Source organism: Salmo trutta, chromosome 38 (genome assembly GCF_901001165.1).
Source record: "Salmo trutta chromosome 38, fSalTru1.1, whole genome shotgun sequence".
Classification (NCBI taxonomy): Eukaryota; Metazoa; Chordata; class Actinopteri; order Salmoniformes; family Salmonidae; genus Salmo; species Salmo trutta.
The window spans coordinates 19,013,025-19,031,379 of record NC_042994.1 but is presented as its reverse complement, the minus strand read 5'-3'; the positions used below and the strand labels follow the sequence as shown (position 1 = coordinate 19,031,379).

The window sequence follows — 18,355 nt, the reverse complement described above, 5'->3', positions numbered from 1 at the left end:
AACGTTACACTGACTTTAGTTGCAATCTGGAGACCTCAAAATGAAGACACAAGGTTTTGCTACTAATACGTTGCCTTCTTTAGATATTGCATCGTGTTTTTAAGCCACAGTAATGCACTTTAGACCAAATCTTCATCAGTGCCTATTGAGGATGTATTGAGTAAATGTTCAGCTGGCTGTCCTGGCAGTCCTAAAACGAACGTTCAAAACAATATTGTGATGAAACGCGCAACACATGTATAGCTCAGTAGTCTCAGAAACCAAAACCAAATTTTATATGCATGCTGGCCATCTACTAGATTTTGTTCTGGGGGCAGACCAACCTTGTCTCAGAGCATTTTGTATTATTATATATATATTTTTTAATTAACCTTTATTTAACTAGGCAAGTCAGTATGTGTTCTGTATGTAAATCCGAGACACCCCAGTTAGTATGATATGTTACCTTTCGTATAGTATGTACAGTGCCTTGCGAAAGTATTCGGCCCCCTTGAACTTTTCGACCTTTTGCCACATTTCAGGCTTCAAACATAAAGATATAAAACTGTAATTTTTTGTGAAGAATCAACAACAAGTGGGACACAATCATGAAGTGGAACAAAATTTAATGGATATTTCAAACTTTTTTAACAAATAAAAAACTGAAAAATTGGGCGTGCAAAATTATTCAGCCCCCTTAAGTTAATACTTTGTAGCGCCACCTTTTGCTGCGATTACAGCTGTAAGTCACTTGGGGTATGTCTCTATCAGTATTGCACATCGAGAGACTGACATTTTTGCCCATTCCTCCTTGCAAAACAGCTCGAGCTCAGTGAGGTTGGATGGAGAGCGTTTGTGAACAGCAGTTTTCAGTTCTTTCCACAGATTCTCGATTGGATTCAGGTCTGGACTTTGACTTGGCCATTCTAACACCTGGATATGTTTATTTGTGAACCATTCCATTGTAGATTTTGATTTATGTTTTGGATCATTGTCTTGTTGGAAGACAAATCTCCGTCCCAGTCTCAGGTCTTTTGCAGACTCCATCAGGTTTTCTTCCAGAATGGTCCTGTATTTGGCTCCATCCATCTTCCCATCAATTTTAACCATCTTCCCTGCCCCTGCTGAAGAAAAGCAGGCCCAAACCATGATGCTGCCACCACCATGTTTGACAGTGGGGATGATGTGTTCAGTGTGATGAGCTGTGTTGCTTTTACGCCAAACATAACGTTTTGCATTGTTGCCAAAAAGTTCGATTTTGGTTTCATCTGACCAGAGCACCTTCTTCCACATGTTTGGTGTGTCTCCCAGGTGGCTAGTGGCAAACTTTAAACAACACTTTTTATGGATATCTTTAAAGGTAACAGCGCTCACTGTTGCCCCTGGTGGCCGGTTTCCACGTCATATCCTGACATCCTCAGCCATGGATGGATGTCGAATACTGACTTGTATCACGGGTGATCTGCCTGCAAAACTCTGATTCCATTCCAGTCTGGCTCAGCTCAGCAAATGTAGCAATTCGACATTTGAAAACGTAGAAAATCCAATTCAATGATATTGTTGTTTCCTGAACTGAGTGAACTCATGAACTGCATTTGACTTAATTTTCAGAGTTGAAATGGAATGAAGGCCAACCCTGCTAACCATGGTTTTTCCCTGTAAAGTCTAGACCTTTCCCATCAAAACCCCAAGCCCCCATCCTTGTCTATAGTGCCTTCAGAAAGTATTCATACACCTTGACTTATTCCACATTTCGTTGTGTTACAGCCTGAATTCAAAATGGATTAAATATATGTTTTTCTCTCACCCAGCTACACACAGTACACCATAATGAAAAAGTGAAAACATATATTAAGAAATGTTTGAAAATGTATTGAACATTTAATATAGAAATATCTAATTTACATAAGTATTCACACCCTTGAGTCAATACTTTGTACAAACACCTTTGGCAGCGATTACAGCTGTGAGTCTTTCTGGGTAAAGTTTCTAAGAGCTTTCCACACCTGGATTGTGCAACATTTGCCTATTATTCGTTTCAATATTCTTCAAGCTCTATACCAGGCAGTGTCAGAGGAAGGCCCTAAAAATTGTCGAAGGCTCCAGCCACCCAAGTCATAGACTGTTCTCTCTGCTACTGCACAGCAAGCGGTCTCTACCCCTAAGCCATAGCACTGCTGAACAGTTAATCAAATGGTTACCCGGACTATTTGCAATTGACCCCCTTATTTTATTCCTATTTGTTATTATTTTCTGCACTGACTCTCTTCCATAGGCTCGATATACACTCACTGGACTCTAACCATACACTTACACATACTACACTGACACTCCAAAACACACACACAAAATGGTTTAAGGGCAACAAAGTCAAGGTGTTGGAATGGCCATCGCAAAGCCCTGATCTCAATCCTATAGGGCAGAAGCGTGAGCGAGCAACGAGGCCTACTAACCTGACTCAGTTACACCAGCTCTGTCAGGAGGAATTGGCCAAAATTCACCAAACTAATTGTGGGAAACTTGTGGAAGGCTACCCGAAACGTTTGACCCAAGTTAAACAATTTAAAGGCAATGCTACCAAATACTAATTGAGTGTATGTACACTTCTGACCCATTGGGAATGTGATGAAAGAAATACAAGCTGAAATAAATCAATCTCTCTACTATTATTCTGACATTTCACATTCTTAAAATAAAGTGGTGATCCTAACTAACCTAAGACAGGGGATTTGTACTAGGATTAAATTTCAGGAATTGTGAAAAACTGAGTTTAAATGTATTTGGCTACGGTGTATGTGAACTTCCGACTTCAGCTTTATACGGTGTATATATATATATATATATATATAATCATATCATATATAAACTCAGCAAAAAAAGAAACGTCCTGTCATTGTCAACTGCGTTTATTTTCAGCAAACTTAACGTGTAAATATTTGTATCAACATAACAAGTTCAACAACTGAGACATAAACTGAACCAGTTCCACAGAAATGTGACCAACAGAAATGGAATAATGTGTCCCTGAACAAAGGGGGGGTCAAAATCAAAAGTAACAGTCTGTATCTGGTGTGGCCACCAACTGCATGAAGTACTGCAGTGCATCTCCTCCTCATGGACTGCACCAGATTTGCCAGTTCTTGCTGTGAGATGTTACCCCACTCTTCCACCAAGGCACCTGCAAGTTCCTGGACATTTCTGGGGGGAATGGCCCTAGCTCTCACCCTCCGATCCAACAGGTCCCAGACGTGCTCAATGGGATTGAGATCCGGGCTCTTTGCTAACCATGGCAGACCACTGATATTCCTGTCTTGTAGGCAATAATGCACAGAACGAGCAGTATGGCTGGTGGCATTGTCACGCTGGAGGGTCATGTCAGGATGAGCCTGCAGGAAGTGTACCACATGAGGGAGGAGGATGTCTTCCCTGTAATACACAGCGTTGAGACTGCCTGCAATGACAACAAGCTCAGTTATATGATGCTGTGACACACCGCCCCAGACCACGACAGACCGTCCACCTCCAAATTGATCCCGCTCCAGAGTACAGGCCTCGGTGTAACGCTCATTCCTTCGACGATAAACGTGAATCTGACCATCACCCCTGGTGAGACAAAATCACGACTCGTCAATGAAGAGCACTTTTTGGCAGTCCTGTCTGGTCCAGCGACGGTGGGTTTGTTCCCATAGGCGACACTGTTGCCGGTGATGTCTGGTGAGGACCTGCCTTACAACAGGCCTACAAGCCCTCAGTCCAGCCTCTCACAGCCTATTGCGGACAGTCTGAGCACTGATAGAGGGATTGTGCGTTCCTGGTGTAACTCGGGCAGTTGTTGTTGCCATCCTGTACCTGTCCCGCAGGTGTGATGTTTGCATGTACCGATCCTGTGCAGGTGTTGTTACACGTGGTCTGCCACTGCGAGGATGATCAGCTGTCCGTCCTGTTTCCCTGTTGCGCTGTGTTAGGCGTCTCACAGTACGGACATTGCAATTTATTGCCCTGGCCACATCTGCAGTCCTCATGACTCCTTGCAGCATGCCTAAGGCACGTTCACGCAGATGAGCAGGGACCCTGGGCATCTTTCTTTTGGTGTTTTTCAGAGTCAGTAGAAAGGCCTGTTTGGTGTCCTAAGTTTTCATAACTGTGACCTTAATTGCCTACCGTCTGTAAGCTGTTGGTGTCTTAATGACTGTTCCACAGGTGCATGTTCAATAATTGTTTATGGTTCATTGAACAAGCATGGGAAACAGTGTTTAAACCCTTTACAATGAAGATCTGTGAAGTAAGTTGGATTTTTACAAATTATCTGTGGAAGACAGGGTCCTAAAAAAGAGACGTTTCTTTTTTGCTGAGTTTATATATATATATAGTATTTACAAATTCATCATACATTTATGATTTTATATGGGAATCAAAAAGCTTTCATGAATGTTCACCATGTGCTGATGTGCTCAGCGCTGTCAACAGACCCCATTATGACATCACAATGTAACGGAATCCTGGCCATGATATCATTGCTGGTTCCATCTGACAAGCAAAATTTCATTTCAACTCATTTCATGATAGTTCTCTCACAGAGATAGGTTAAGTTGTTATTTTGAGAGTGTTAATATTTATCATCAATGGCTTATCGAGGAAGAAAATCAAGTGAGTTTGACAAACTCCAGAAGGAGAACTCTCAGATGAAGAGCGTAATCGAAAACTTGAGGAAGCAAAACATGGCTTTAAACCAACAGGATGACCAGGACAAGTTTTCAAGTTTTGTAAGGCTCATCAGTATTTCAAACGTTTTTCAAAAATATCACTGTTTATTTTGTGGTTTCATAGACAGACAGTAGGCCTACATCCATAACATATTTAGCTTAAAAGCTTTATATGACACACTGTAGAAACTATTTTGACTACTTCCCTTCTGCTATTCATTTCATACTGTACCATTGTGATCCAGGGCTATCAGGAGAGCTACCCAATCCCAGAGGGCCATCGGGGCTTCATCAGTGATGCCAGACTTCTGCAGATGCAGAGAGCTGAGAGAGAGGCCATGGAAGCAAAGCAAAGAAAGATAAGTGCTATCCATGAGAATTATGTCCGGACTGCTCTCATCGGGGTTGGCAGCACCTTCGCGCACCACTTCGTCCCCTCTATTCAGTGCATTCCGCGGCCGAAAGCTCCACCGAGGCCTTTGCCACGAAGGCTTGAACACATAGCTCTGGCCCCACTGAAGAACGTGGTGGGGGTGGACGGAGCCCAAGTTCGACCCGGATCTCACTCTCTGGAGTCCATCCAGGTAAATAAGTCATTCAGCAGCAGTAGCGTGCGGCCTGTTCCCGTCCCTCCCACTGGAGCTCCCTCCAAGAGGGGCAAGAAGAAGAAGGGCAGGCGGGGAGTCCAAGCCCTGAAAGTCCAGTTTGACCAGGGCTGTGCTGACAACAACAGACCCATTGACCTGATAGAGGAGGTGAGGGACATCGAGGCTCACCTGAAGGAGGAGGCCTGGAAGGTAGGATGGACTTTGAATTTATTGTAAATGTGAAAATTTGTGAAAACACAAGTGTAGACCTTACTGTGAAACCAACAGTGCAGTTCAAGAAGAGTTAGGAAAATATTTAACAAATAAACTAATGTAAACAATAATAATAATAAAAGTAACACAATGACATAACAATAACGAGGCTATATACAGGGGGTATCGGTACCGAGTCAGTGTGCGGGGGTACAGGTTAGTTGAGGGGGTACAGTGTGCGGGGGTACAGGTTAGAAAGGATACTCTCTTTGACGGCATGATAGAATAGATCCTAGAATACAGGATCTCTGTGTATTAGTTTATGTATATACTAGTTCTATATGCATTTCTATGATGGGAGCATTATTTTCTGGTCTACGCCAAAGGTGGTACATGAGGTGAAGGCCATGGGCAGGAGAAGTTTGGGCTCGGCCATGTCCATGGGGGAAATAGCCACCAGCTCTCTGGGAAGCCTGAGCTCAGTGGATATGAACACCCCTGCGGAGCTCCGTGACTACTTGGATGTTGGGACCCCGGTAAAGTCGCGTGACAGCCCACCCAGGCCTGCTCCCCCTCCTACCAAGCCCAGGAGCAAACTGCCTCGGCCTACAAGGTTCCTTAGCCTTCAAAAGGCTGACACCGGCTCAGGTCAGTCCCTCTCATGTACTCACACTAATTTAAATTAGACAGGGAGATGAAGCTAGGTAGACTGATAGTAGGAAGGGAAGGGACACAAATGGCTTTAGCCCAGGGCTAAGACATTTTTCCACACTTGCTTTGCCTGTTGCACAGTGAGATAACCTTTGCTCAAGGCGAATTAGACCCTGCTTCTGAGCAGGGTGAGCACCAAAAAATGTGTGCTAAATTTAAAATGATATCATAATGAACTAAGATGTTCTAGTGTTAAAAGCTACAAACAGATATGGAAATGAGTAAATACATAAATACAGTTCACAGAGAGATAGATGTCTGCTGTCAACCCATAGACAAGAAGGCAGCCAGTGAGCCAAAGGGCCAAATAAAGAAAAGTCAGGACCAGGCCAGATTGCAGCCCCTGTCCAACCCAGAGCAGGACCTGACTAAGACCTTTAAGCTGCTCCAGTCTGCCTCTGATGACTGGTGAGCATTCACTGTAGACAAGACCAATGGAGCTAGGCTAAAGGAAGCACAGTGTAGTGTCCTTGGAAATGTAGATTTGAGCTACAGAGCGTAGAAACTTCTGAAATTAAGAGACCAGAGTCCTAATTGATGAACATCATTATAATGTTTTTGGAAAATGTTGTGGAAATTGCTTACGTTTCTTTCACTGAATTGCAGGGAGAAGAAGATCGAGGGCTTGACCTCTGTCCGTGTGATGGCTCAGAACCACATGGACATACTGATGCCTAAACTCCATGATATCTGCCTTGCCATTATAAATGAGGTAGCTGTATTCATTCACTGCCCTATTCATTCATCTGCACAAATCTGCTACATTTGGAGAACAAGTCAAATTATTGTGTCACGTTTCTGATGTTCGTGGGTTGTACTGCTCAACATTAATAGCTGGTCCTGTGCATGTTATTATGATTCAGGTGAAGAACCTGCGCTCTGCAGTGTCCTGTGCTGCCATGGCCACACTGGGTGACATGTACGTCCACCTCCAGAGGGCCATGGACAGTGAGGTGGAGGGGACGGCACGCGTGCTGCTGCACAAAGCCAGCGAGGCCAACACCTTCATCCGGCAGGGCGCCAACTGTGCCCTGGGTCACATGGTGCAGAGCTGCACCCCTACCCGTGTCATGAATGCCCTGCTGGTCGGTGGGCTGAGGTAAAGAGGGAGAGGGGTCAATTAACACTCACTAAGGGGTAGATCCGGACATCCACAAATGTTCACTTTGTCTCACATTGAAAGTTTGACTCGAGTGGAAGTTAGGATTCACTCCAAACAGACCTGAACTTTCTGGTGCAAAATGGTCACTGCTCGCTTAGGTATACCACACATTAGATTAGATTCAACTTTACTGTCATAGTACAAGTACAGTACAACGAAATGCAGTTAGCATCTGACCAGAAGTGCAAATAAAAGAGTGCAAAAAATGTACAAGTAAAACAATTAAGTACAATGTATGTTATTAAGTGGGATGTATAAATGTGCAATGAAGGCAAATGGCAAGTACAAATGGCAAGTCTAAATGTGCAATGAAGGCAAGTATTAGGGCCGGGACAATGCCAGTATCGCAATATATTTTCAATGGCAAAAATGAAAACACAAAGCAGATCTCACTCTTTGGTCCTTTAAAAACCTGCTGTATAAATCCGCTTCGTGTTTTGGATGCTGGTATCGTCCCGGACCTAATTAGCAGTGGATGTATGTCATCTCTACACAAGAACATTTGTTAACACTTTATATGAAAGTGATGCTCCAGAGCAGGGCCGGCTCTAGCCTCTTTAGCCTCTTGGAGAGGTTTGGTTGGGAGGCCCCCAAAATTATGGCACCCCTCTTGACGGCGGAGAGAAACATGTGCATATTAAAGTTAATTTCCTGTAATTCGACACTACAGTAAATGGTGACCCCGATGTGATATATCTTACAGATACTTTGGACTAAATTTGAGTTTATTCTATTCTGTTATTCTATTGGGGCAGCAGGTAGCCTAGTGGTTAGCGCGTTGGACTTGTAACCAAAAGGTTGCGAGATTGAATCCCCGAGCTAACAAGGTAAAAATCTGTCGTTCTGCCCCTGAACAAGGCAGTTAACCCACTGTTCCTAGGCCGTCATTGAAAATAAGAGTTTGTTCTTAACTGACTTTCCACATGTTCATTATATATGATAATTTTATTTGTTTACAAATAAAATTATCATATATATAATGAACACGTGGCCTATGTGAAGGTGAATATGCAAGCAATCTATATTTTTGAGTTATGGAAATCGATTTGATGATTTGATTTGATCAAAAAAGGCAAGAATGTTCTCACATTTGATTCGAATAGGGATGAAATTCTTTAGTGCTGGCAATATGCACTGAGTATACTTAACATAGGGGGGGCGGGGGGGTCTGATGAACACGTCAGGGTTCTATGGCCGCAGGCAGAACAGCAGAAACAGGGTCAGCAGCACGACCAGGTGGACTAGGGACGGGGACAGCCAGGAGTCGTCAGGCCAGATAGTCCTGAGGCATGGTCCTAGGGCTCAGGTCCTCCGAGAGGGGAGAGCGAGAAAGATAGGAGAATTAGAGGGAGCATATATATGATCACACAGGACACCAGATAAGACAGGAGAATTACACCGGATATAACATAATGACCCTAGCCCCCCGTTCAAAGGCACTTAAATATTGTCTTGCCCATTCACCCTCTGAATGGCACACATACACAATCCATGTCCATATTGTCTGTCACGACTTCCGCCGAGGTCGGTCCCTCTCCTTGTTCGGGCGGCGTTCGGCGGTCTACGTCACCGACCTTCTAGCCATCGCCGATCTACTTTTCATTTTCCATTTGTTTTGTCCTTGTCTTACACACCTGATTTAGCCTTCCCTGTAGCTCAGTTGGTAGAGCATGGTGTTTGCAACACCAGGGTTGTGGGTTCAATTCCCACGGGGGGCCAGCACAGGAAAAAATAAAAAAATGTATGCATTCACTACTGTAAGTCGCTCTGGATAACAGCGTCTGCTAAATGACGTAAATGTAATTTCATTCCCCCAATTACTTGTTCATTATTTAACCCTCTGTTCCTCCATGTTTGTTTGTGAGTGATTGTTTGTTTATAATACGGTCCGTTATTGTGGCCTCGAATTATTGCGTTGTATTTGTGAATATTTGAGTAAATTATGTTTATTACTCATATCTGCTGTCCTGCGCCTGACTCCTCTACACCAGCTACACAAAGGCAATATTACATTGTCTCAAAACTTTAAAATCCTTATTTAACCTGTCACCTCCCCTTCATTTATACTGATTGAAGTGGATTTAACAAGTGACATCAATAATTGGATTCACCTGGTCAGTCTGTCATGGAAAGAGAAGACGTTCTTAATGTTTTGTATACTCAGTGAATTGACATGCATAAGAAAAAATACGAGAGAATGTTAATTCTAAAGCTTGCTGTGCTTTTACTCTGGAAAAACTAATAGCAACACAGCAAACTACTGATGAACTTCCCAGAGGAAATCAGAGCGCAGCATAGAGCAATTGGAAGCAGAACTTCAAGCATATGAAAAAGAGCATGATCAGACTAGGTCATTTCTACATGATGCGCAGCGAGATTTGTTAGAACAGAGCACAAATAGGCTCCAACGCGACATGTCTGACTGAGATGCAGATAGCTGCAAAGTCAGTCCCACCTAGGGTGTGGCCATGCCAGAGTATGTGAGCGGAGTGAGGAGTGGAGCTTGCCCTATTTGACTGGATCGTGGAGCAAGTTTCCCAGAGGCTGGAGCTTCGACTTTCTCGCCCCCTTCAATTTCGCTCCAGTAGTGCTCCAGTAGCACTCATTTTACAAGCTCAGGGCATGCCCGGCCCAACATGCATTTGTAGTCTACTTGTGTGCTGCTATAGCACCTTGCTTTAGCTACTGTCATCTAATATTCTAAATATCTTCATAAAGAAGCTGATAAAACACACAGGTGAAAAATCAAGACTTACAAAGATGAGGAGGACCAAGAGGAAGAGAGGGAGTGCGGTTATGTAGTGTCCACAACTAAAGAATGAAAAGACAGGTATCCCGAAAGCATGTACTTACTACGTGTACATGCTAACAGAAAGGAACGAGGTGGTTAGCTAGGTAGGTGTCATTTTAGCGCATTATTTATAAACAAAAAATTATCTCTAAAAAGTTCAGTTAATTTTCCTTCTATTATCTACACAATAGGCCATCATTGATGGCATGTTAACTAACTCTATTACCTCTTTCAAGGAGCGTTCTGTTTTGATAGGGATATTTGACCTAAAATCCTTTAGGCCTACCTACAGAACAAAATAAAAATAACTATGCATCCCTGCCCAGCCGGGCATTAGTGGCCCAAACGGTGTTTAGCATCCCAAGTGGCTCTGCAAGAGCTGAGAGCGTATTCTCTGCGGCTGGCCTGCTCTCCAGGCACAATCACATCTACCTGAAGCTACAGACTCTGGCCAAACTCATGTTTCTAAAAATGAATTCAAAGGCACTGTAGACTGAGCCTAATGACGCATTTTTATTTAATTTGTATTTCATTCTAAGTAAGTCAATCAGCATGTATGTGCAATTTATAGACTATAACGATGTAATACAACAAAAGGTTGTTTAAATGCTGAGCTTACACAGAACCCAAACTGGCTGCGCGCGTGCGCCATAGTGTTGACAGTACCAAAATACAACAACTCATTTACAAAAAACACTGCAGCACAAACAAGTTACAACGTGAAATCGCCTCTATCCCATTCATACCTTAGAGGACCAAACTACATCTCCCATAATGCAACGCCCGTACTGTTAGCTTCACAGAAAGGCATGATAGCTAGCAACAGCAGCACTTTTAGCACTCTGTAAACGATATTAATAACAACAATAAAACTCTGAAAGTTACATGTTTCTATAGTCTCACATTCCCTTATAACAACAATATCTACAGCATTAACCTTGGGATGTTTTATTTATTTCACGATATGGACTTCTACAAAGGAGTCATATCAAGACACACCTTTCTCTCTGGGTTTTCTCGGACTGAAGAGAACGGCAGCTACGGGTAGCACCAGGGTGTTAGTAGGTGACGCATGCACCCAGATGAAATAAAATACATTTAATGAAACAAAACCCGAAGATGTTAACATCATTCAGCTACTGTAACTGCCTACCTAACATCAACAGGCAGCACCAGTAGCGCAACAATTAAAAATAGACACCAAAAGTAAAGTTCCTCGCGATCAAAGCGATCTGACTCCCCCCTTCTGTCTGAACTTGGAATATTCCTGTTCGCGGGCTTTGGCCCTGAACCTGGTTGTTCTGTTCTGCGTTGTGTACTATTCTAATAATTTGAAGTTTGATGGAATAACCATTTTAACTCTACTACAAACACATTTCGTATTAGGCTACACGTCTGACTCCTGACCTATTTAGAGTGTTTATATGCAGTTTAATACGACATGTAGCCTATTTGAAATTATGAGTGCTTCTTACAGTCACCTTTTCCTGTTGTTTACTTAAATACTTCATTCAAATCATATGGTTTGGTTTCAATATTTCGAAACCAAATGGTAGGTTATACACCACGGCTTTCAGCCAATCAGCATTCAGGGCTCGAACCACCCGGTTTATAATTACAATTATCTCACCAACCCCCTCATCACCACTCTGGGTAGCAGAGTTTCATTTGTGTTTACATCTGTAGGTCTGATATCTGATTGGAAGTTCACTTTTATAGTAGCATATTGGTCAACAACTCACATTGTTTTATTCTAACAACTCAGAGGCTTTTAAAAGAGTCTTAGAATCATTGTCTCTCTTTTTCTTTGTTCCTAACCTGCGCTAGTGAGATACACTCTCTCTCTCTCCACCCCAGCGACTCTTGGGCATGGCCTTTCAGGCTATGACTTCTCTCTCTCTCTCCCTCTCTGATCATGCATAAGGTATTGTATTGTAATGTTTGTTAATGCCTTGTATATGATTTCATAATGTTAAATACCTTTCCACTCGCAGTCCAATTCTTGCTAGTCAATGTCAACTCATTGCCTAATGCTTCCTTGCATATTTTAAGTATCTTTATAGCGTAAAAGATAAACATTTTAATGTATAAATAGTTATATATCAAATACTACCACACTACAAAGTCAATCAATTTAATATACACCATCACAAATATTCATTTTTTTTCATTTAGGCAGGTCTTAAGAAACATTATGATATTAATACCTCTACGGGATCAGTGTCACCCCGGCGGGACGGTTGAGCCAACGTAGGCCAATGTGATTAGTGTCACGACTTCCACCGAAGTCGGCTCCTCTCCTTGTTCGGGTGGCGTTCGGCGATCGACGTCACCGGCTTTCTAGCCATCGCCACTCCATTTCTCATATTCCATTGGTTTTGTCTTGTTCCATTACATACCTGGTTTTCATTCCATAATTACTGCATGTATTTAGTTCTCTGTTCCCCTCCATTGTCTTTGTGTGTAATTGTTTGTTTGTTATGTGGATTATTGTCAGGCGCTTTACTTTTGCTATGTTCCGTGTTTTTGGCACGTTATTGTTTTTATGTGCTGTCATTTTTGGAACGGCGTTAAAGTGCACCTATTCACTACACTCTGCTCTCCTGCACCTGACTTTGCCTCCCGTACACACCCCTGACAATTAGCATGAGGTTGTAAGTAACAAAAACATTTCCCAGGACATAGACATATCTGATATGGGCAGAAAGCTTAAATTCTTGTTAATCTAACTGCACTGTACAATTTACAGTAGGTATTACAGTGAAAGAATACCAATCTATTTGTTTGAGAAGAGTGCACAATGTATTGATTAACCAATTAGGCACATTTGGGTAGTCTTGATACAACATTTTGAACAGATATACAATGGTTCATTGGATCAGTCTAAAACTTTGCACTGACACTGCTGTCATCTAGTGGCCAAAATCAAAATTGCCCCTGGGCTGGAATAATACCTTATGGCCTTTCTCTTGCATTTCAAAGATGGTGGTACAAAAAACACAACAAAAAAAAGTTTACCAGATCTAATGTGTTATATTCTTCTACATTAATTTAACATTTCCACAAACTTCAAAGTGTTTCCTTTCACATGGTATCAAGAATATGCATATCCTTGCTTCAGGTCCTGAGCTACAGGTAGTTTTGGGTATGTCATTTTAGGTGAAAATTGAAGGGTGCGATCTTTAAGAGGTTCTTTCAAAATAACATAATAGCATATTTTGAGTTTAATTATGTTACTATGCTTAGCTCAAGGCTCGACTTCAAGTTCAGTCTGCCGTCAAGTCGAAACGGTCCTGTGGCAATATGTTTTCACCGTGGTGACGGAAAAGGGACATGGCTTGAAAACGTATCTCAATCCAGGGATGGAAGGTATCACTGTACTCCTAATTGTCCCATTAGCCAAGCCTCGAAATCGAGAAGGTTGAAATACTGCTAGTTTTTAATTAACTGCCTTTTTCATCAGCATGCTAGGTTATTCCACAACACTTCCGGCAGCAACTCACCCCAACGCTAGACGTCACATTTTAATGGAATCACATATTTTTGTTATGTCTTATACTTCCTTGTGTTGTGTACTTCTTATTTTACCATTACGTTATTTAGATTATTTTTAGCCATTGGTGGAGAGGTACTGTCTACTGATGTGTGCTAGCCTTTGGGGAGTAACAAGTAATTTATAAACATTTATAAAGTGTATATATAGTGAACACTTTAGATTAGGGGGTATTAGTGAGGCACTGAGGTATTAGTAAGTGCATGTACACACATTCATAAATGCTCTCATTTAATAAATACACCATTCGTGACATTTATAAATACATTTATAAATATGTATATAAATGGTGAGTCAAACCATTAATCAACCATTAACAAATGCCTTGACAATAACTCCTTTTTAACTGGTTTATAGTACATTAGTAGTACATTATTAACCATTTACAAATTGTGAACATACTATGATCAAACACCTTAATTATCTGATAAATCATGAAGAAATCATTTAAAATAGCGTTTATAAATGTGTAAATAACAATTTATAGATTTCTCATTGACATTTACAAATGTAGGAATAATGATTAATAAATGGTAAGTAAACTCTTTCCAAACAGTTTATAAATGGTATATTAAGTGACCTTAATATAAAGTCCTACTGAACATTTTGATCCATCATTGAGACTTCATCAATACAATCCATTATCATTCGCCTCCTAACTCATGTATCTCTATGACATGTAACTGATGTGCTCTGTTTTTCCTTCCTCAGCCACCGTAATGCTGCGGTGAGGAGCTGCACTGCTCAGCACCTGGAGAGACTGGCTGAGGTCATGGGGATGTCTCGTCTCCTGTCGGGGAAGAAAGACCTCACTGACCGTTTCTTGATTGCCGTCAGTAAACTGGCTGTGGACCCTGCACAGGAAGTCAGGTGGGATGTTCCTCCTGTAAAGTAGCTTGCTTAAACATAATGGCCGGCCTTAACTTAGGCCGTGATTCAATCCATGGCTCGCTATAGCGCTAGATCGCCGACAATGCAGTTTTTAAAGGTAATTTACTCTTGAGTTGACATCTGCAGAGTTTACCACGACTACAAATTGAAATTGCCTTTAAATGCCACATTGTCGGCTGTCTACAGCATCTATGCTAAATGGTGTCATGGATTGAATTGCGGATTTTAGGTATTCCAAAACAACCACAGGTTCTCATGGAGGGGAATAGTAATTGAAAACAAATAGGAAAAATTATAAACACAAATAAGTGCTACGTGGCATAGGAAAATCCAAGTCCAGGCACTCATGTGGGTTTGAAAGTTAAAAAGCCAAAAGCTTAGCTGAAGCCAAAGGCCGCCAGGGATGTTCTTCTCCCATCGCCAACTAGCGACCTTCTGTGGTGGGCGGGGTGCAATGCACGCTGACACGATCGCCAGGTGTATGGTATTTTTTTCTGACACATTGGTGCAGCTGGCTTCCAGGTTAAGCGGGCATTGTGTCAAGATGCAGTGCAGCTTGGCTGGGTTGTGTTTCGGAGGACGCACGGCTCTCGACCTTCGCCTCTCCAGAGTCCTTACGGGAGTTGCAGCGATTGGACAGAGATTGTAACTACCAATTGGATACCACAAAATTGGGGTAAAAATTCAAGATGTAAATGAGTCCAAATAGTCAGTACATGATTCAGTTTCCTTCCTTCTGTTTGGTGCCTAATGAAGACAACCCTACTTGATCACAATGGTCGGCCTGAGCCAAGCGCTGTGCAGATTCGCTAAAATTTTCATAATAACGAACGGTTAATACCAAGTTGTTAGATAGTTGAGATGATTTGTAGATCAGGTAATGCGGTGCATTACTCAAACCGACCCTCTTGCAAATTCTACCTAATGTATGTCTTATTTTGATGGGATATTTTTTCTCAGGTTGCCATCAATTGATTACTGTTTTTAATCACAGACAGCAGAAATGATTTGATATATTGCACGTTTAAGATGATATTAAAATCTTTGTCCACAGGCATCATGGTCGCAATATCTTGAGAAACGTGGCCACCAATGGCGACTTTGCTAAAATGTGGGACAAATTCGCTCCGAGGAAAGAACGAGAATCCTTGAGGGAGGTCATCTCAAAGGTTAACCTCAAAGAAAGGTACATTCTCTCTGGATGATTAGAAGAAGTATGACAAATGAGCTGATATGATTACAGAACTCCAATCCCACTGGGCACAGACATCAGTTCATTGTCTAGTTTTGATTTAAATTTGGGAAATCAACCAATGTGAAATTAACCAAAAATGTTTGTTAAAAGTTGGGTGAAAAAAATCCAATTCTGTTTTCCACATTGATTCACCGTCATCACATAGATTTTTATGTTGTTGTTGAAATGAGGTGGAAACAACGTTTATTCAACCAGTTTTGGCCCAATGGGATGAATTTAATATACTGTAAGATTATATCTTTCTGTCTTTTCTCTTTTTCAACAGGAATATCTGAATAATTCCCAACTTGACTATATGTTTGTATCTAAATATTTGCACATTTCCCAACTTGACTATTATCCCCTCCAGTCCCCAAACTCCAATATTTTTGCTCATTCTAAGAAATTTGACACTATCATCCAAACCCCCATGTAAATGCATCTTTAAGCTGCATCGACTCCCTGTCCAAGTCCTGAATTCACTATAAGGCAATATGAACCACATTCAAAGCACTAAATGACCTTTCCTCGAAGCTCCTATCTGATCTACCAGCTCAATAGTGGTCTACTGAAACCATACTCACCATCTCAGGGGGTGCTCAGATCATCAACCACTGACCTCCACACCATCCTCAAAACCAGCAGTCCTCTTTTGGAGGCAGATTGGTCAGTGCTCCTGTATGGCACCAACATTGTGGATTTTCATCCAATGCTTCTGGACTATGAGAACATTCTTTAGACAATAAAATTAGGTAAAATGGAAGCTGGCTACAGTCTCAGTTTTATCCTTCAAGACAGTGTGAGGATGTGTAACAACAATACCTGTAGTTTAATTTCATGATCAGGGCCAGATTACCGAATGGGCACGCAGGGCACCTGCCCTGTGGGCCCCGACCTCCAGGGAATATCATCATAACATCCAAAACTAAAAGTATAGTGGATGTATTTTACAGTACGTGGACGTTTTTTACAATTCGTGAGCTCGTTTCATAATTTGTAGCCATGTTTAATATAAATTTGTGCTCATTTTGTAGAAATTCGTGAGGATTTAAAAACATTTAGTGGGGATGTTTTATATCAATTTGCTTACTGGTGCTCTTCCATGCCGTCTCGAGGAGGGGTGCGTCACTTGAGTGGGTTGAGTCACTGACGTGATCTTCCTGTCTGTATTGGTGCCCCCCCTTGGGTTGTGCCATGGCTTAGATCTTTGTGGGCTATACTCGGCCCTGTCTCAGGATGGTAAGTTGGTGGTTGAAGATATCACTCTAGTGGTGTGGGGGCTGTGCTTTGGCAAAGTGGGTAGGGTCATATCCTGCCTGTTTGGCCTTGTCCGGGGGTATCGTCGGATGGGGCCACAGTGTCTCCCGACCTCTCCTGTCTCAGCCTCCAGTATTTATGTTATAGTTTATGTGTCGGGGAGCTAGGGTCAGTCTGTTATATCTGGAGTATTTCTCCTGTCTTATCCGGTGTCCTGTGTGAATTTAAGTATGCTCTTTCTTTCTCTCTCTCTCTCTCACTCACTCACTCACTCACTCACTCACTCACTCACTCACTCAGTCACTCACTCACTCACTCACTCACTCACACACTCACACACTCTCTCTCTCTCTCTCTCTCTCTCTCGGAGGACCTGAGCCCTAGGACCATGCCTCAGGACTACCTAGCCTGATGACTCCTTGCTGTCCCCAGTCCACCTGGCTGTGCTGCTGCTCCAGTTTCAACTGTTTTGCCTGCGGCTATGGAACCCTGACCTGTTCACCGGACGTGCTACCTGTCCCTGACCTGCTGTTTTCAACTCTCCATAGACAGCAGGAGTGGTAGAGATACTGATCGGCTATGAAAAGCCAACTGACATTTACTCCTGAGGTTCTGACCTGTTGCACCCTCGACAACCACTGTGATTATTATTATTTCACCCTGCTGGTCATCTATGAACATTTGAACATCTTGGCCATGTTCTGTTATAATCTCCACCCGGCACAGCCAGAAGAGGACTGGCCACCCCTCATAGCCTGGTTCCTCTCTAGGTTTCTTCCTAGGTTCTGGCCTTTCTAGGGAGTTGTTCCTAGCCACCGTGCTTCTACACCTGCATTGCTTGCTGTTTGTGGTTTTAGGATGGTTTTCTGTACAGCACTTTGAGATATCAGCTGATGTAAGAAGGGCTTTATAAATACATTTGATTTGAAATTTGATTTGATATATGCTCCTTAAAACCAATGAGGAGATGGCACGTGGGTATATGCTCCTAAAAACAAATGAGGAGATGGAAGATACAGGACTTGCAGCGCGTCCAGTGTCACAAATAGAACCAAGTTCTATTTTTGCACCTGGCTAAGCAGATGCTTGCACGCGTGCAATGATTGAATAACATGTATGTGTTCATTTATTTTGCAACTGGTCTGGTCAGCATGTTAGAGATAGACAGGACTCCAGTCATGTCATACTGCAAAACACCACTAGATACCGGACATACCATTTGCATAGATGGGAATAACCAAGAATTCATGTGAAATCCATTCATGAGAATATTT

At 42.2% G+C, this 18,355-nt stretch overlaps 1 protein-coding gene across 1 annotated transcript; it reads left to right on the top strand.

Annotated features, from left to right (window-relative positions):
• Positions 1 to 6,601: 6,601 nt before the first annotated feature.
• Positions 6,602 to 16,587, top strand: LOC115178022 (TOG array regulator of axonemal microtubules protein 1-like). Its single transcript, XM_029739032.1, has 5 exons — positions 6,602 to 6,905; positions 7,057 to 7,292; positions 14,411 to 14,569; positions 15,645 to 15,776; positions 16,111 to 16,587. Exons 1-5 carry the CDS (start codon positions 6,759 to 6,761, stop codon positions 16,118 to 16,120), a joined length of 684 nt encoding a protein of 227 aa, XP_029594892.1. The 5' UTR covers positions 6,602 to 6,758; the 3' UTR covers positions 16,121 to 16,587.
• Positions 16,588 to 18,355: the final 1,768 nt, after the last annotated feature.

Coding starts and splice junctions, on each gene's coding strand:
- LOC115178022 (XM_029739032.1), top strand. CDS start 6,759: ATGTTGTGGAAATTGCTTACGTTTCTTTCACTGAATTGCAGGGAGAAG. Junction 6,906..7,056: donor GCCTTGCCATTATAAATGAG/GTAGCTGTATTC, acceptor ATTATGATTCAG/GTGAAGAACCTGCGCTCTGC. Junction 14,570..15,644: donor GACCCTGCACAGGAAGTCAG/GTGGGATGTTCC, acceptor CTTTGTCCACAG/GCATCATGGTCGCAATATCT.